The sequence below is a fragment of the Nicotiana tomentosiformis genome, chromosome 3 (genome assembly GCF_000390325.3).
Source record: "Nicotiana tomentosiformis chromosome 3, ASM39032v3, whole genome shotgun sequence".
In the NCBI taxonomy this organism is placed as follows: Eukaryota; Viridiplantae; Streptophyta; class Magnoliopsida; order Solanales; family Solanaceae; genus Nicotiana; species Nicotiana tomentosiformis.
This window is the reverse complement of record NC_090814.1, coordinates 83,972,022-83,992,574: the sequence shown is the minus strand read 5'-3', so window position 1 is coordinate 83,992,574 and position 20,553 is coordinate 83,972,022. Positions and strand designations below refer to the sequence as shown.

General features: G+C 36.7%; 2 protein-coding genes across 2 annotated transcripts; one reads left to right on the top strand and one right to left on the bottom strand.

Annotated features, from left to right (window-relative positions):
* Positions 1-9,059: 9,059 nt before the first annotated feature.
* On the top strand, positions 9,060-10,812 carry LOC104100458 (large ribosomal subunit protein eL36z-like). The gene is made up of 3 exons (XM_009607686.4): positions 9,060-9,260; positions 10,306-10,505; positions 10,624-10,812. Exons 1-3 carry the CDS (start codon positions 9,165-9,167, stop codon positions 10,652-10,654), a joined length of 327 nt encoding a protein of 108 aa, XP_009605981.1. The 5' UTR covers positions 9,060-9,164; the 3' UTR covers positions 10,655-10,812.
* A 1,481-nt stretch (positions 10,813-12,293) lies between these two features.
* Positions 12,294-19,874, bottom strand: LOC104100459 (uncharacterized). Its single transcript, XM_009607687.4, has 10 exons — positions 19,325-19,874; positions 18,397-18,483; positions 16,830-17,812; positions 16,011-16,099; positions 15,791-15,894; positions 15,593-15,692; positions 15,119-15,194; positions 14,908-15,022; positions 14,299-14,830; positions 12,294-13,001 (listed from the first exon to the last, which is right to left on the bottom strand). The coding sequence occupies exons 1-10, from the start codon at positions 19,632-19,634 to the stop codon at positions 12,512-12,514; spliced, it is 2,886 nt and encodes a 961-aa protein (XP_009605982.1). The 5' UTR covers positions 19,635-19,874; the 3' UTR covers positions 12,294-12,511.
* Between the last annotated feature and the right edge of the window lie 679 nt (positions 19,875-20,553).

The following is a 20,553-nucleotide window of genomic DNA, read 5'->3' as shown; positions in this document are numbered from 1 at the left end:
ATGGCATATGTGGGAAGGCGGCCTAGTTGATCGGGTGGAGATCAGACGTCATGTTGCGTACATGGTGGTAATACTCTTGGTAACAACTTTCTTTCGCATCACCTGTCAAACCACATTGTTTGTGGGGAGACGGCCTAGCCTATCGGGCGTGATCGGACTCCGTGCTAACAAAGACGGTAGTATATCGGTGCTAATGATCTCCCAACCAAAATTGTATATGAAGTTCATATTTTGAAAATTATTATGTTTTAACTGAACATTTGGATATTGTTGATTATGACTTGTTGTTTCTATGTGTTGCCTTTCTTATATTGGCATTTTATTTTGAAAGAGGACTTTTAGCTATACATACTAGTGCTATTCGACGGTACTAACGTCCCTTTTTGCCAGGGGTACTGCATCTTTAATGGATGTAGGTGGTTCTACAACAGACGACATTGATCAGTGATAGTAGTGCACTCTTTTCAGCTGATTTAGTGATCCCCACTTCATTTCGGGGTCATATACCTTTTGTTTCTCATGTACTGTGTTTTGAGGTATAACCGGGGCCTTGTTGCCGGCATTTCCATATTACTCATCTATTGTATTAGAGGCTCCGTAGACAGTTTGTGGGTTGTGATTGAAGTTGAGAATTGAACTAGAAATGTTGGTATTTGGAAATCATGTTTTTAATTAATTCTATAAATTCGTAATGTTTTGAAAATTATGAATGAAGCTGCTAATGGGAATGAAAAGAAAGTTGTTAATAAAATATTTTTAGTGATTGATTAATGGCTTACATCTCCTCTTTATTCATGGATGAGTTTGGGTAGAAGAAAATCAAATAGGCTTGCTCTATCGGGTTCTCTCGGTTGACCGCCGATCACGCTTCCCGAGTTTGGGGCGTGACAAACTTGGTATCAGAGCCTAAGGTTTTAAAGTGTCCTAGGATGTCTCGGAGCCGTGTCTAGTAGAGTCTTTCTTATCGGTGTGTTGTCGACCACATCTATAATGAGGAGGCTACTTGGATATTTAGGAAATTCACACTTTTTTTGATACTCCATATCGTGCGATAGAACTCAAGATAAGAAGTTAATTTCCTCGTCATGTCTCATTTTCTATATGAGTAACCCACGGGTTCGAGTTAGCGAGAAGGGAATGAAAGAACCAATTGCTAAGGGAAGTGTCCCTATTTTTATTAATCTTACCCCGCCACCAGTTTATGTGGTGAGAGCACCTAAGAAATGAAAGAGGATTATTGGCATCAATAAGCCGAAATGTTTGATATGAAAGAAAAGCCACTCGGGTTTAGCCACTTGGTTTATGTTAGATGATTCTTGAAATATATTATGGTTGTGGAAAGAGGGGGGCACAGGAAGAACAAATGCCCTTAGGGTGGATATACCCATCCTGGTCTCCCCGATATGCGGGCGAAAATAATTTGCGTCATGTTGTGAGTATGCTCAGAAGCGTGTTAGGGGTGGTAGATTTGGGCAATTCCAAAAGTCCATACAACAAGATGTTACAGAGATTGCTACTCCCGCCATGAAGGCTTGGAGGAAGACTAAGGGCAATGCTTATAATGTATGCAAAAAGGGCAAATGTCAGGTAAGTGGGGCGAGTCAGTTCAGCGGACCCCATCCTCGTTGCGTGAAGTGTATGAGACGTCATTCGGGGGTATGTAACTATAGTACTAATGTATGTTTTGGATGTGGAGTAGAGGGACATCAATTAAGGTACTGCCCTGTCAATCTAAAGTCATCAAGTAAGTCACTGCTTAGTACATTATTATGAACCCCACATTATTTTCCTTGTTATATATGTACATCCATATTGAAGAGGCCTACATAAATATGGTCTTAACCAAAACGTTGAATCACAAAACATTGAATGTATCTACTCTTTGAACGAGACACATTATTCGTGAATCCACTCTATCACAAATTCTCTTATTTACAACCTCTTGTGGAATTGAGCTCTATAATTATGTCCTTGAATCGAGTTATAACTCTAGGATTAATACTTCCTACTTGATTTCCTAAATTCTCAATAAGAGACCATGCCTAATGAATTTCTTACAGAACATTTTGATTTAAATGGATAACATCTGCTCATTTGTGCCTATGCACGCACTACCATAATATTTACCTATGTGGTATCAAATCTAATGTAAAACAGCCTAATGTTGAGGTCCTTTTTGAGCAACTCCTTTTCTCTCCGGTGTATGTTGCTCCTATGGTTTGAACAATCACTTTGTTCCTTTGTGTATATTATCATGAATCCTTTTCACGGTCTAGTAACATGAGAGCATATCTCAACACCTATCCTGTGCGTACATGTCAATTGAAAGGGGCCACTTGTCCGCATAAAGTTTCTGAGAAATTTGAGGTTTTCACAAATTCACCACATGAAGATCTATTTGTTTGCCCATCTAAGTATGACTTTCATATTCACCTAGATCATGCCTCAGTGAGTAACTAACATTGTTACTAGTATTGTAGTTGCACATGAAGTGGCCCAGTATTGCAACTTGAGAATTGTTATGGCAAAGTGTTCATAGCTCATAGCTCATAGCAAAGTGTTCATTCTCTCTAACCAATACATGATTTCGTCCCAATTAAGATGTCCTAGTTACATGATTCCACTTGTGTGAGGTTGAACGTTAAGCGGCCTTGTGATGAGCATATTGAATTGAAGGACAAATTCATCGTATCTCTAGTTCTCTCATATATGATCAACTATCGAAAAGGGGTTAAGCTGTCAGAATGATAATAATATCACAAGTGTTCAACTTCTTTTTCATCCTTGTAGGCTTATGGCATAAATTCCTTGTGCTAGTTACTGTTAAGAGCATAATGCAACATCATGTATTTTGAAACCCATATCACATTTAGGGTACTGGAATATTCTCGTTTCAAGTTAAACTAATTTTTCCTACAATCCAGGAGATGACTGTTGTCATGTACTTGGCCATTTCTCTTTGAGGTTTACTATTGCCGAACAAGGCACATATGGAATGAAACAATTATTGCTGTTTTTTTTTATGACTCATTTCTTTTAAATCTCATAATCATGAACATGATCCCTACATTATCAATGCCTACTAGAAAACTCTATGCCTCATGTGTCGAATCAATGATGTCATCACAACCTTCATGTCTCTTAGGATATAACCTCCTGAAATACCGTGCTCAGCACATTGATGGATTCTTGAATAATTCCAGCCCAATCTCGAACCTCGTTGTTCCTATTTTTAGTAAACATATGGGGGTTAAAGGTTCAAATATGTCAAAGAAGAAGCATCATTCCGTGATCAAATATATTGGATAGGAAATTTTATGGTCATATTCAAGCTAGCACATCTTAGACTAATTGTTGGAGGTCGCCAAAGGTTTAGTTTGGGTGTTCGGCGTAGAGATTTGGAGTTGAAGAAAGTGAACGGGTTATTCTCAATATTGTTTTCCCATGAGGATGCTATGTGAATTGTTAATAAAGGTAGATTATGTGTAGTCACATTAGGACTTATGAAATCTTAAAGGAAATAGGCCAAACTATGAGTATGATGTTTCCGTATTATTGTTCTCCGTGTACCCGGTGTTTCATGTGTCTATGTCTAAGAAGGTGAAGTTAATGGATAATTGGATTATGAGGAAAAACTACTTTCTATCCTTGTTAGATAAGTCCGGAAGTTAAGATTGCCTCCATCAAGTGTTATGGCTAAGTTTGTGAGTCGAGGAGATCACCTCGTAGGTCGAAAGTGTCGAGGAAAGGAAATATTCTCACTTGTTTGTAGAGCCAAATGGTTGTGGTTCAAAAATATACCTTCTATGCATTATGGTTTAAATGTGTACATTTCATGTCAAGATACCAATATTGTTAATGTAATGCCCTAATGTTGAGATCATTGTTGTTGATATATACTGTGATGCGTCATTGAGTAATGGATATATTGTTATGATTGATTTCTGGGATTCTCTGACAGGTGAATAGGCCCAGTTATAGGGGAAATTCTGTCGAATTTTTTACGAATTTGTAAAGATAGCCAATTTTACGGGTCATAAGTAAGTTGTGATTTTGGAAGGGAAGTATAAGACCCATGTAGTCATAAGCGCCTTTGTATAATGGTTGGAGGTAAAATGATGGTAACTATATTCTTAGAAGGGACTTTTAAAACATTCGAGGACGAGTGTTCTTAAGTGGGGGAGAATGTAACACCCCGAAAAATTTCGAAGTACTTAAGTGTTATTAAGAAAGTCGACGTGCACTAATTATATTATTTTGTGTGCAGACAAGGGATATTATAAGAATAATATCAATTTATCATGATAATATATGTATGAGGTGCATTAAGAATGGTTTATGGTCTAAGAAGAGCCCCAAGGCTAAGGCAAGTTGAAAATTTTATGATGGGATAAAGTTTCAAATGAGTTCGCACAAGACCTAACTTTAAACGATCATACCTATCTTGATATAAATAGTTATATGGTGTATTACATATAAAATTAAATCCCTTTGAGTTTAATTTCCAACGCTTCAAACCGTTTGTCATTTGGACACTCCTACAAGAAGTTATGACCAAATTACCAAAAGCTGACGGAATACGATTTTTGCGACCAAATTGGGCGACCATTATGCGATCGCAAAATGGTTATGCGATCGCAAACTGGTCGCCGAATGGACCAGAACAGCCCAGTTCTGGGCACCGATTTGTGCGACCATTGTACGACCCACACACCAATTGTACGGTCCATTGTGCGACCGCATAGTTGAATTCAGAGGGTTAATTTTTTTTTTTCATAACCCGACCCAATTTTGATAAATAGGCTTTGAGGCTTATTTTGGGGTATTTTTCTGAGGGTTTTAGAGAGAAGTAAGAGCATTTTAGAGAGAGAAGGAGGGAACCTAACATTATAATCATCCAACCTTGCACCAAACTTCAAGAATCAAGGAAGCTAATAACAAGATCTTCATCTAAGAGGTAAGGTTCCATACCCTAGTTTCCAATTTCGAATTTGGGTAAAAGATGGTTGATTTGGAGTATGATTCTTGGGTATATGAGTATTATATATACATTCTTGTACTAATAAGGTTTGTGAAAATATTGTTGAGCTCAAATAAGTAAAGATTGGGTTGTGGAGTGAAGAAAATCTTGTAGAAGAATCTTGTAGTTAGATTTGCACACCTAGTGCTTGATAAAATGCTCAAATGAGCTGAGATCATGAATATCTTCCTAATAATGGTTCAATTTTGTTATGTCTCAAAATAGATTGGGATTGCTAAAATTTTCAGAACATTGTAGTAATTTAAGGAAAGCTCAAAGAAAGGTATGTTGGGTAAACTTTCTCTCTTAGAATAGATATCCATAATGTTTCCGTAAGATCAAGTATGATTGGCTCAAGATTCCTAACTTCTATATTCCGGGTTATTCCCTATAAATTTATTTATTCCGGAAGAGCCTTATGTCGAAAGATAGATGTTCAAAGTATGGTTTACGTATTAAAATGTTGTGGCTTTGAGTCGTGTTTTAAATGAGAACTAGTATACCAATTGGGTGTGAAAAACTCGATATGCTTAAGACTCATAATTGCTCATATGTGTACCTAAAGACTTGATTGGAAGTGTCTTATTGTTGATAACCTTTAAAGATACTTGAAAATGAAATAAGCAGATTGAAGAAATAGAGTGTGGCCAACGTGCCAAGAATTTAAGTTATGTTGTGGCTAGTAGTGCATATGATTTTAGAGGATGCGATAAAGAATATGAAATGAGCCTCGACCCCACTATTTTAAAAGTGATTTGGAAGAAAATAGAATTTGTCTAAGAGCTTTTATACTCAATTCATGCCCATCAGTGGCTGCTTTAATTAATGCTTTGCTTTATAAATATATCCAGTGTGATTCGAGTTCTATATACTCATGTGTTGAAATTGTACATTTGTCATTTCTGGGGAAGAGTATTGCAAGAATAAATGGTGTATTGATTGTTTATGATTTTTCATGTGTGTTTATATTGTTGGGTTGTATGCCTCATTCTTTGGGAAGAAACCATTCATGTTTGAAGTTCCCAATTCAAATAGATTTGAAGTATATGATTTCTGAAATATTCTATATGTTGATATTTGATGGTGATATTTGAAATTGAAAGAGGTGAAAGTGTGGAATATGAAATACGGCCATCGTGCCAGGAATAAAGAATCTTGTGAATGGCCTAATGAGCCAAGGAAATATTGTCATTGTGAATGACTTGAAATACTAATGAGAATTTATACAATGTGAAAGATGTCGAGGTGAGTACAGTTGTATTTATGATATTTCTGTTTGCAAATCAAATCAAAAATATTTTTGGGAGCATCATTAGCAATATCGAGGAAGGGTGGGTCATAAGACCTACACCTGAAACTACACGTGCCGGTGTAGGGGTGGATTGGAATTATTTCCCTTATTTGGGATAAAATTGGAACCTTTGGGAAATTGTAATATTATTCCCCTTAATTGGGATAAAACTGGAACCTTTGTAGATTGGAAAAGTCAACCCACACAGCATATGTGGGAAGGCGGCCTAGCTGATCGGGTGGAGATTAGACACCATGGTGCTCACATGGTGGTACTACTCTTGGTAACAACTTTCTTTCACATCACCTGTCAAACCACATTGTTCGTGGAGAGATGGCCTAGCCGATCGGGCGTGATCGGACTCCGTGCTAACTAAGACGGTGGTATATCGGTGCTAATTATCTCCCAACCAAAATTATATATGAAGTTTGTATTTTGAAAATTATTGTGTTTTAACTGAACATTTGGATATTGTTGATTATGACTTGTTGTTTCTATGTGTTGCCTTTCTTATATTGGCATTCTATTTTGAAAGAGGACTTTTAGCTATACATACTAGTGCTATTCGACGGTACTAACGTTCCTTTTTGCCGGGGGCGCTGCATCTTTAATGGATGCAGGTGGTTCTACAGCAGACGACATTGATCAGTGATAGCAGTGCACTCTTTTCAACTGATTTGGTGATCCCCACTTCATTTCGGGGTTATATATCTTTTGTTTCTCATGTACTGTATTTTGAGGTATAGCCGGGGCCTTGTTGCCGGCATTTCCATATTACTCTTCTATTATATTAGAGGCTCCGTAGACAGGTTGTGGGTTGTGGTTGAATTTGAGAATTGAACTAGAAATGTTGGTATTTGGAAATCATATTTTTCATTAATTCTATAAATTCCTAATGTTTTGAAAATTATTAATGAAGCTGCTAATGGGAATGAAAAGGAAGTTGTTAATAAAATCTTTTCAGTGATTGATTAATGGAGTACATCTCCTATTTATTCATGGATGAGTTTGGGTAGAAGGAAATCTAACGGGCTTGCTCTGCCGGGTTCTCTCGGTTGAGCACCGGTCGCGCTCCCCGAGTTTGGAGCGTGACAATGATAAATTTGATAAATAATTGAATTGGATTTTTATACTTAATTATTTGGTTTTAACATTAACTAATTTATTTTTTTGTTGATTCCAAGTTTTAAATATTTAATTATAGCTTAAAAGAGATCATAATTATGTTACATCGTTCAAATAAGAAAATAATTATATAAGGCAACTAAAATTTAATTTATTTAAAGTACTGAATAACTATTTCTACATAGTTCAAATAAAAAAATACTTAGTTAATTTTTAGATCCTAAATATTAAAATAATTAATATGAAATATATTATAATTATGTTAAATAATTTTAATATGCAAGGATTAAGAAGCTATTGGCTAAGATAAAATGCCTAAATATTGGTAAGTAATTCCCATATAATTATAATATTTGACCCAAAAAATATATAATGATACGACATTTTATTATAGCATCCATACGAATTTGTTAATTGAATCCTTCTTTTGGTATCTAGCATTCCATAAAGTTTTCACTAATAAGCATTAAAGTAATTACCGTAACAATGGTTGCATATGTATAATTTTTAATTTTTACAGCAATTGTAGAATAAGATTGTACTTGTTCCAACGCGTAATGCTTTTTCTCTTTGTCATCCTAGTTTTCGTTAGTAGTCTATATAAGTAAACTTCGATTTGAGTTTAAATTTCTAACTATTAGGATTTTTACATAATTTAAATAAGGAAAGATTTGATTACCAAAATTTTAGCTAACTTTAAAGTCCAAAATTTTAGGAAAATAACTAAATTACTATTTTGTCCAGTGTAAAATATATTTTTAAAGGGTAAAAAAGGCGAATGACATTTCACTAAAGGCCTTCGTACTTTTAATATAGTATAGATAGATATAGATTAGTCGTTCACACCTTAATTGTAATATAGAAATAAAAGCTCAAAATATTAGATAGTGTTTTAATTTTTTCTTTTTTAAAAAAAAATACCGATCATTACATAAGTTAATGTATGAAATTGAAAATTAGCTTGGTCCTACTGATATTTATAAGATCATTTACCATCTAGAATTGATAGCTTTTCTTTTTGTTATATTGGATTTTGAACATTTACTAGCTTCAATATTTACAATAGATGATATTTTTAAAATTTTCTTGTCGCGCAGAAAATGGCGTGAAAATAGCACGGATTAGCCAATTTTTAGACCGATAATTGAAAAATAACCAGCGTTAGCAAAGTCATTGAAAAAATAGCTACTGATTTGCTGAAACACGGAAAGTTCCAGCATAATATGCTGGATTGGAGCTCATACGTATAAACTTTTCGCATATTATATTGGAACTTCAACACATTATGAAATTTTAGCACATTATGCTGGAACTAGAATCTAATACGTAAAAAATTAGAACTCCAGCATATTATGCTGGAATATTTTTGTATTTTTAAAGGTATTTTTGTTCACATTTTATTTTTATATGAAAAATGGCTGAATTTTGATTATTTTTGAAAATATGACTATTTTTCAATTATTAGTTGTAAATCTGGTTATTTCTGATTTTTTTCCAAAAATGGCCCTTTAGCTTATTGGGTTTTAATTGTATTGCAGGAGTGACGAACATAGCACAATAAAGGTCGAAGCCCAAACGGCCCAAACCCTAAGTCCTCAAGAAGCCGTCAAAACTACCATTTTACCCTCTTAATCGCGGTCCTGGTATATAAAATACCCAAAACCCTAATCTCAGCTTATCACCCGCCTGAGACTCTCAGATCGAGCAAATCGAAGGTAAGCTTTTGGAATGGCGCCGCCGAATTCAGGTTTAGCTGTGGGTCTGAACAAAGGCCATGTTGTCACCAAGAAGGAGTTAGCTCCTCGCCCTTCTGACAGAAAAGGGGTAATGTTCATTCTTTTCTTTTTTGAGCATATAGCTTGTTGATTACAATTCTATCTGTACTAGTTTGCCCAGTCGGATTCGTAATTTAGAGTCATAACGATTTGAATGAGTTTGATTTTAATATATTTATATACACATTTTAATTTTTTTTGGCGTATGTCTACATAGTTTGCGATGAAAGCAGTGAGTTTAGTTGAACTCGCTTTAGTTCCACTTTTACTACCTTGGGCTTGTAATGTTTAAATTTGAACATCTAGTACCCCTTTTGTGTTAGGTTTATTGTATTTGAATCACAAATATGAACTAGTGTCAGCTACTGTATAACAGTATAAACACTTTCTGCAAGTGGAGTGCAGTGTGCATTAGACTGTACTTATGGTTTTATTTTTATTTGTGACCATTGATTTTACTTGTAGCACCAGATAGAAGGTGTATATACAAAACCTAAAAGTTTTGTTTTTTCCTGTATTCAAATCACTCCTGAGGAGTTTAAGGAGTTAAAAAGCTGTGTTGTGTTATAGTGGAGCACATTCTTGGACACAGAAATTATTGTCATTTTGATTAGAATGGGCCTAAATGTGTGTATGCAGAGAATGTTGAGAGCTAATGGTTGATATCTATTTTCTAAGGAGTTTAGGGTGTTGAAAATAATGATGACTAAAGGAAGAGTACTCTAGGACAGACCAAAAATTGTCATTTTACTAGAATGTGCCTAAAGTTATGCATCTTTCTATTGATAGAAGTATGTCACCTTAAGATTAAAATGAGTTTATAGTGGCTAATAGTGCTCAATTAACAATTGAGAACAACCGTTGTCTAAAGCAACATTGTATTATTTGGGTAGGCTCTTTCTGTAATTCTTTTTTCTTATCTTTTCCAAAGAAAGAAGAAAGCAAGAAAATGTTTCAGTTATAGTTGTGGAAGGATGAATACATTCAGTCTAAATCAAGTCTCCAGTTTTGGATGGAGCCCACCATGCTTTAGCTTACATTGTATTTTTTTCAACTTAAAATTGCGACTTAATTGGTGTTTGATGTTAATTTAGAAAACAAGCAAAAGAGTCCTCTTTGTCAGGAGCCTCATCAGAGAAGTTGCTGGATTTGCGCCATATGAGAAGAGGATTACTGAGCTTCTCAAGGTTGGAAAGGACAAACGTGCCTTGAAGGTAGCCAAGAGGAAGTTGGGTACTCACAAGAGGGCAAAGAAGAAGAGAGAGGAGATGTCAAGCGTTCTCCGTAAGATGAGGTAATGTCTTGTGATCATTCGGTTCCTAGCATAGTCTGTCATATTGTTTTTACTATCTCAGAAGAAGAATATGCAAAATCCTTGACTAATATTTCATTATGTTCTTTGCCTTTTGCAGGGCCACCGGAGGTGCTGAAAAGAAGAAGTGAAGACTTGATCCTTGTTTTGATGATTGAGGAACTGAGTTCATTAGATATACATGATCTTTTTTATTTAGCTATGTAATTCTCTGTTTTCTAGAAAGAAAACTTGTTATCAGATCTATGGTTTTGAATTTTCATCAAGATTATTATGACATTTTGCTCAACTTTCAAGTCTACATCTTAAGTTATTTTTAGTCTAGCACTAGTACTATTTTATATTTTCGGGAAAATCATATTACTCCTTGCCTTGTAATATACCCCGTTCCATAGTAAGCTGACCTCGGATCTTCCTATATTACGAGGACCTATGGTTTATCCCCTAGAACTATTCCACACTAATCGTTTCATTGTCTCTGCTCGAGTAGGAATCTATTCAGTGTGCAATCTAAAGTTAGCTCTGAAAATTAATCATACCAAAAGGAGTATCACAGGATTGAATTTTGGGTCATTAAGTCATACTAGAAGTCTGAATTTTACGAGTCTTATTCTAATTGTAACATATTGTCAAAGTGCAACGTTGTCCGACTAATGGTTCAGATAAATCACCTTTAGTGTAAAAGTTCTCAGTTTTTTTTAGTAGTTTTCAAATCCAACTAATGGTTCAGATAAATCACCTTTAGTGTAAAAGTTCTCAGTTTTTTTCAGTAGTTTTCAAAAGCCCCAAGTAGTTTGGCTTGTTTAATATTTTCAATTTGTATGGGTGGGCAATATTGTTGGAAGTTTCGAGGTGAAGCACAATATTGTTTAGTACATATTGTTTCTGTTAGTCCAAGTCGTCAATATCTTGGAGGGGTAATAATTTTATTAAATTTCTGTAAACTTAGAAGGTAATGTGGTTCCCTATCTTCTAAAGAAATTCATAAGTGCACCAAGACTCCAAGGGTGCACCAAAAACAAAGAATAAGAGGCAATTTTTCAAATGTATAAAATTGTCTTCCAACTCCTCAAATATGTTGGCTAGCGGGGGAGTGTCCCATGTCCAGCGTCTTCTCTTCCATCTGCTAGCAGCTCATATATTCTTCACTGATCTCGACATTCTTCTCTGCATGCTAAAACCAGTTTAATACAAACCCAAGCCGTCTATCAATGTAATAAGAGGTGATTCACGTCTTCTCTTGAATATCTACACATAAAACACCACCTAACATACGTAATCCTCTTCTTCCTCATGTTCTTTGCTGTCAGAGTCGCTCCCTTGCTGCCAACCAAGAGAAGAAGTAATCCAAACTAACATGCAGAAAACTTGACTTCACTAAAAGCTTATGGTAGTTTGATTTTACTGGAAATGCACCATCACTATTCACTTCTTGCTCTCCACCTCCAACAGCCCTGACCAGTGAGTACGCTGTTTTGTTAGTAGAGTATTTCGATCAACATATTGAATTCGTCCACCTCCCAATCAGGAGTAAGCCATTCTCAAATAGGGAAAAGTATCTTTTTTTGTTGTTTCTGATATGAAGGGTCTTTACACTTTGTTAGGAGGACATTTTGAAAGGATATAACACACTAGTATCTGGTTTTGGGGTCGGGGTAGCTGGTTGGAGGGGGTTGTCACGTCTTCTTTAGTCATTTTTTGTGAGGGGACGATGCAACCTGACTAGATCAGTTTGCAGTGATATTACATTAGCGGAAAAAAAATCAGTACTAGTACAAACATGTATATAGTACAATTAAGAAGCTAAAATTATCAATGTGCTAATGGAAGACATATATCCCTCGCAGAGTTTTCTCTTATTATTCCTCTCTTCTGGTGGATGGGCTATACCCACCAGCTTATATGGGGCAAAATTGACTGCTTAAATCAGAGAATTTATTGACCAAAAAAGCAAAAGTGATATAAGAGCGTTTAATACATCACACTTTTCATGTCTTGAATTTCTGTGAGATCTTCTCAACTCCCTCCCTGCAATCACCGGCAAAGCGCTTAACACCATCCTTGAAAGCTGATCCTATTTCAGCGGAGGTATGCTGCACTCCTTGTACTGAGCTGCCCATCTTTGACATGGCAGCATCCTTGAACTCCGCTATTTGCCTGCCTGCCTTTAGTGCCCACTCCTTAAGCGTAGCGATCAGCAACATTATTTTTCCAATAATCATATGGATTGTCTCTCTTGATTTCCCTCTCACTGTATCAGCCATTTCTTTGAGCTTGTCCACCAATGTCTCAGCTCTATTAACAGTCGACTCAACAGACTGATTTCCAGCATTCACCCAAGTAACTCCAGCATTGGCTTCTTCTTGCAGGTCATTGTCAACTACCACCTTGATGCCTTGCTTCTGCCAGCGGTCTCTAGCCTCTTCCAGGGCTTTTGCTTGCTGTCTGGCTTTTTTAGCCTCATCTTCCGCCCAAGTTCTAGTTGCAAGATTCGAAGAAGTAATTAATCAACTGTAGATGCAAACAAAGAACAAAGGGGAAAAGAAAAGTTTTTGAACACTAGTGAGAAACTATTTATAAAATATGATGTGCTAAATGTTTCAACATGTTCAGACGAAGTTGCTTAACATTAGGTATTTTACAATTGGGAGCTAAGTTGCTCCGACATGGCAGTTTAGGTGCCGCACCCGTGTCGACACAACACTAGTATGGTTGTGGGTATGGGATTCGTACCGGATATGGTCAAACAATTTTGGGTACTTTGACCATGATGGACGAAAAAATTCGAGACGAGATACAATTTGATTCCCGAAATCAGAACCAAAACTAGGGTAAATTTAAAGAAAATAGCATACCTTACCTAGGAAATCAATCCTTTATTTATCTACAACTTGAGAACAAAAAAGAAATCCACATTTTACAAGTTATACGTAAGTATTCCACAAAATTTCTCATAATTTACAGATATTTTTATACTTCTATTTTTTGAATTATTTTTAGCCGGATCCCCGCACCCGTATCCGTACTAGGATCCATATCCCCGAATCTTAGAATTTATATCTCGAAGGATCCGACCTCTAGATCCGCACCCGTGTCGGACACCCGCACCGTGTCCAAGCAACTTAGATTGGGAGTGACTGCGTGAGTGGAGCAACAGACCAACAATCACTGACAAGTGACAATATCAAAGATGCTGGAACCAAAAGTTACCTATAGTACATACAATGAGATATTTGAGTGCCGGTAGTTTCACATAAAACCTAGTTGTTAGAAAATGTAACTTTCTTATGATACTAAAGCAATCCATAGGTCAAGGCAGAAGGTTTAGGGAAAACACTGGAATTTCAAGGACAGAAAAGGTGACAACTTAAAAATGGGACCAAGAGATATTGTAACTCCTGTGTTTATTGGCAATTATCAGCTAGTGAGTTCGAACAAGAATCAGCGGAGCCCAGACAAGGAACAGGCTTCAAAATTATCAAAGAAAATGGGATGAATTTTCTTAGCTCCTTTCCACGATTTTTTTAACTTAAGTCGAAGTACAACTAGTACCAACTCTCATGATACATGATGTCACAACTTCCCCAGAATACTTAAATATCAATACATTATGGAACTGATCGTCAGCCAGTGATAATACACAACAAGTGAACTGTGGGAGTGACATTAATTAGCAAGCAGGTGATATCCACCTTGATGAGCCATTTGAATGTGGTGAATCAGCAAGGTAATTAAGATCCCACTAGAAGAAAATTCAAGATAATATATCTCTTACCTAGCCAAGGATAATGCTTTTTTCTCGACCTCCAGCTCATACTGCAATCGTGCTATCTCTTGGTTTTCAATTTCTGAATCTTTCCTAAGCTTGTCAATCCTCTCTTTTTCATATGAGATCTCTAATTTGTTGCTCAGAAGAGTCTGTAATTGCTCCTCTACCTCGCGTCTTAATCTGGAAAAGAGTTCCATCTCTGAATCAACAGCAGCACGTTCCTTCATTAATGCTAAATTCTCTTCCTCCCGTTGAGCTCTCAAACTCTCCAACTCTCTCCTCGCTTCCTCAGCCAACTTCTCCACTGCATCAATCTTTTCCCTTTCAAATAGGAGTTCCTTCTCAAAACTTGAATTCACATCTTTTTCAACTTCAGCTACCAGAGCATTATGGGCAGCAACAGCTTTTTCAGCCATTGACTCGGCCTCAATGCGTGTAAGTTCCTCGCCAACGATGTCAGAAGCTTCACCAGTTGCTAGGGCAACAGCAGCTTGGGCTTTGGTCACAGGTTTATCTGGTTGGAAGAGTCTTGTGTACCCTGTTTTGATAGGTTAGCATATCATACCTTTTCTCATATAACATAATTCCACATCAGACACGATTAATATGACTCACCAAATGCAAGGGCTACTATTCCTTGTTCACCTGATGATAAGTCAGCTACCAGCGCAGGCCATGCATCTGGATGAATCTTGTCGACATCTATGAATCCAGAGACTCTCTGTACGGACTGTCAAGGAAAAGAGATTGTAGCAAATTAGTAGATCGTCACTTGCAATGTGCAATAAACAAGATAGAAGCCATCATTCTTCAATTTGCATGCAACCTTTTGGTCAACTATTGGTAGCTGTCTTTTCTCTATGGCCATCTTCCAGCTGACAAGATCCTGACGTGATAAAGGACTGCAATGCAGAACTTTAATGCATCAAGTAGGAAATGACTAGGAAATGTTAGTTGGCCTCAAAATACATTAGCATGCCATGAAGCTAATAGTAATTAGATCAGGAACAATATTATTCTTTCATCGCAAGTACATCAGGAGAACATTGATCAGCAACTTAAATGAATATAAGATGTAAGAAATATATAAGCATCCATAAACCCAAACTAACAAAAGAGATAAGTTTTGTATTCATCAGTGAAGGGACCTAGTATATGAGAGAGGCAGAGGATCTGGCTACGGAAAGTTAAGACACTCATCAACTCAGTCTCCACCAGTAAAATACCGTTGAACTATTGATACTTGAAAAGTGATCACCTAAACAAAGCCCAACATTGCATTTGTGAGCAAGTATTATACCTTTCGGGACAGAAGAAGACAGAACTTTGGTCATCATCCGAAGATGACTGCATGTCACGTCTTGAGAGCTTGCTGGAAAGTAACCCTGCTTCAGCCAAACCTAAAAAGATTCACAATCACAAAGCCACAGCTCCAAAGTTTAAGTATTTGAACTCAAAGTATAACTTAAAAGAAAACATTGGTGATCCGAAGCTCTACCTTGTATAGAAGGGAAGTCTGGATCAGCAGGTGTAATATCATCGAAGGCAAGGTCAGTAACATTCTCAATATACATAGCGGGGTAGACCTTTGAGACAGTGGTCCTGTGGTAATCAAAAGCACCCTCGCTTCCTCAATGGGTATGTCACTTGACTTTTCAGTGTTTCAAATATAAAACAAGACCACCGATCATGTTGGAGAGTATAAGAGACGGTTATACCTTGATAGAGCACTACTAGCAGAGACCAACCAACGAGCATATTCACGCCGAGTGCAAAGATCTCCAGGTTGAACATCAGACTCAATAACCTACAATTTAAAGATTCAAAACCAGGTGCAAAATGCATATTGGCACAACTACAAACTAACATAGGATTGAACACTTCTCCCCTTGACCTTATGTACCATAGATAGGTTTATTCAATTAGAAAAGGCTGGATCAATTTTTTTTATGACCGAGATTCTGAGAAATGAGTCTGGGGCCAACCTTAGGACCAACCACAAACATCGAAACTCAGGGAAAAGGACAAATCAATATTCTCACTAAAACGTGCTTGAATTTTCATCTTAAAACATGATGAGGGTACATCAATACTGCTTTTGATGATTTGAAGGCCAATGCAGGGAGAAGTTGAATCCCATAGGCTGCACTTCATTTATTTATTTATTTATTTTATTTTTTGGTAACATGGTGTCCACACCAAGGGCACCTCGACTATTCCATCGGATACCTACTACCTCCTACCAGCACATGTACCGGCCAATAGATGGGAAGAAATCACCTCGGTTTTCTTTTTATCACATGCCGTATTATGGCAATGTAGCATTGGTTTTACATAACACTTGTCTAACATCTCTCATCAGTTTCTCTCAAATAAAAACGTACCATGAAGAAAGGGAAGGGCTTACCTCCTTATGAAATTGAGTTATCTAAGTGAAAAATATCAACGCAAAGTAACTAGCGCAATAAAATTATATACCATGACGCAGAAAACTCTTTCCAGGAAAGACTGAACTCGATGAAGTAATTATCTAATACCTTCAAAGCTTGTAATGCTGCGAGCACCTGACCTTGGACTTGATCAAAGGAAGCAGGAACCAAAACCTTTCCTGGAAGTGCTTGCAGAGCTGCAGAAATAGTAGATGGAGCAGGAATACCAGCAGAAGTAAAGATATCACCAGGATCCATTGAGTTAAAAGATGATCTGCTCGCATTTAAATCCTTAAATTCATTTTCAAGATGGTCATAAGCTGTTGTAGCAACCAAAGTTGTATCAGGCACTTTGTCCCTGTTTAACTTATGCACTTCAAAAGATGACTTATCCCCATCACTTGGAACCTCCATCATTTTGCTCGGGTCAACTCTGGTGGTGGTAAATGAGCTTTGAGTCTCTACATACTCTTCGTGCGTAATCATGGGTTCTAGAAGTGCTTCTGACTGTAGATTAACAGCAGTGTTGAGGTTCGAAGGCTCAATAGGAGGTGAATCCAAGGAAGTCTCGGGATATCCTGATCCTTCCAAACTAGATATTCCCACCTGGTTATCAACTTCATATGTTGAATCAGGATTTAGGACTGATGCAGTAGCTACTTCGTCATCATTATAGTTCTTCCATTCTGGTACAGTTGTTGGTTCTGGTTTTCCAGCACCAAAGTTGTCTTCCTCACTTTCATAGCTTGACGTTGCGAAGGTCCCATCAGGGGATTCAGATATGGCTTCAGTAGCAACTACTGCATCATCACTAGCTTTTCCATCATCCAAATCATGCTGAATTTGGGGCTCATCAATGATGATACCATCATTTGATGGATGCCCATCATTAGTGTCCCCACTAATTCTACATTCATTTTCGGAATATAAAGATGGATCCTTGCTTATACCTGCCTGGAACTCTTCACCGCTATTATCTTTGATTTCATTATCATCTACAACTATCTCCCCCTGAACTGAGTCATTATGATTGCCAGAATTGATTGACATTTCTTGTTGTTCTGTTAACGGCTCCATCTGCTGTTTAATTCCTGTGCGCATGAACTTGCAAATTATGAACATAACTAGCAAGAAGCTCTCAAAGGAAAATACCACCTCTGAAGGGGATGAGCATGTTTTTAAGTCATGAAAAGCATAATTAACCATCTAAACACACATGTTATAATTAAACACATACACTTCAGCAGATTAGTCTACTCCATTAATTATTGGGCAATATCTCAAATATTAAGCTTCTCTGTAACCATTTAAACCCTCCTCAAAAGTCACAGACTAAATCGGTCTTTCAAAAGCGAAGAGGGACTTTGAGTGAGTTTCATCTCTGACAGGTACCACATACTTCGTGCAGGAAACCTCTTATTGCATAGATGTCAAACTGAGGACTTCTTAAAATTATTCAAATTGTTACTTCTCATACACATGCGGATGTTTCACAAATATAATCAGTTTTTTTTATGCAAGATAGTTTTATTAATGGAAGCAAGATCCAGACTTGGCTGGTGATTGGAAGGTCCAATCAGGTTTTCCAGTCATCATTACTTTAGAAAACATTCCACCAATAGCTTTTGACAGAAATCACTTGGTCATCACAGTTAGTGGAAAGTACTAAACTCACTTGTTGAACTCCGTCTGCTTATTGACAATGCAGCAAAGGTAAGGCCAGACACAAGGATAATACCAGCTGCTCCTGCCCCCAAAATCCCTGAAAATAAGCTACGTCAAAAGTGTTATCAGTCCACAAAAGAACTAAGACAAAAACGTGCTGCTTTAAAGCATTTTATGAATTCTGCAGTCATAGCACCTACATCCCAATCTTCGCCAGGTAACTGGAACACTAATCAGATTCCATTTGAAAATCACTATATGTCATGATTCTGAATTTAGTTTTATGGATATTACTGCTTTCATTCGACGTGAGTATTACAGATGTCTAAGAACCAATGCGCCAATACATCATCCTAACAGTCAACTTGAAGCATGTAAACCACCAAACTCAATCAAGCGACTGCTACATCAAATTTTACAGGCACACTTAAAAAATGATAGATTATCCCGAACAGCTACAGCAACTAAGCATCAACTCCAAGTAAGTTGCGGTTAGCTATATGGATTCTCAATATCCATACCGCAAATTCGAACTTGTTTCATTTCTCAATATTTTATCTTAAAAACATATTATAACTTCTCTTACACTCTTTCTACATTTTCTACTACAACAACCCAGTATAATCCCACTAGTGGGATCTGGGGAGTATAGTTTGTACGCAGACCTTACCTCTACCCTAGGGTAGAGAGGATGTTTCCGATAGACCCTCGGCTCCCTCCCTCCAAGAACTCACCACCTTGCTCTTGGGCTGACTCGAACTCACAACCTCTTGGTTGGAAGCGGAGGGCGCTCACCACTAGAGCAATCCACTCTTGTCTCTTTCTACATTTTCTACTGACATACAAATATCTAATACAAACTAAAAAACCTGAACTTAATGTAAGTGTACCAACACGATTAGCCTGAAGTTCTAACTAATTAGCGTCGCACATTATACCTGTGATGGACTTCTTTCGCTGCGAGTCAGTGGATTTTTCAGCAGCATCAGCTCCAGACCAACCAGAGAAACCATCAGCTGAAGAAGAAGCCGAATTTACCCCTGTACTTCTTCTTTTTTCCAATCCACCACCACCAATTGACACATTACTATTATTCATACTAATCAAAACCAAACGAACCCCACGATAATCCAGCTTCCCTACACGCATTCCTGCAAAAACTGCTGATGGTTTTTTGTTTTTGCAGCTGAATGCTAATCGAAGCTGAGAAGAGTTGGGACACCATGTTGTACTACTCAAAGAACTCATAATTTTTGTCGTAAATTTTCAACAAAACCCCAATTGATAAATTAGGGTTTATATAGTGAATTGAGCTTTGTCAGGAATGGTTCAAATTATTTGACTCCGCATATATAAATAGTGAAAACACACAAGTACAGAAATGTTGTTAAGATATTTAGAAGTGAGAAAATCTAGGGTTTTTCTTGTCAGTATTATGGAGAAAGTAGAACTGTAGAAGATGAAATAGAGATATGTTTATTTCACTTCTCTTTGTTTTATCTTATCGTTGCTTTATCTTATACGAACATTTTCCTTTTTCCTTTTTCATACTTAATATTTTACGAAATACAGCTATATAAGCTGTCGAAGACCAACTGAATTACCCGTTACCATATATACGACAGATACACTTTTTCTGCAGATTCATTATTAATCCTTAAATTATGTATATCTCGGTATGGTAATTTATTTATTTTTAATTTATGGTCTTAAAAATATATCATAACACGACAAATAAGAAATGTCTCGCTCTTTTTAAAAAAAATTAGTTAAAAATAATATTACATAAATTAAATCACATGGAGTATCGGTAAAGGCGAAATTCGTACTATGAGTAAAATATTGAGGCGGTTGACCAGAAGATTAAATTAGCGGATTGTATATTAATATTAATTAGTTTAAGTTAAAGATGGATTTTTAATCTTGTTTTGGATGGGATTGGATGGACTTTTATCCTTCGTTTGGTTCATGAGATAGACGTAAGAAAATAACAATTTTGATTAAGATTTTTTAAAACTTAGTAGACGATATCAAGCTACTATCAGCTTGTTTGGTTGGTCGTTACATGTCGTTTCATATTATATCGTATTATATTGTACTGTATTGTATTGTTTGATAAATATAATGTTTGGATAGATTGTATCGTTTGCCATCGTTTCTTGATCTC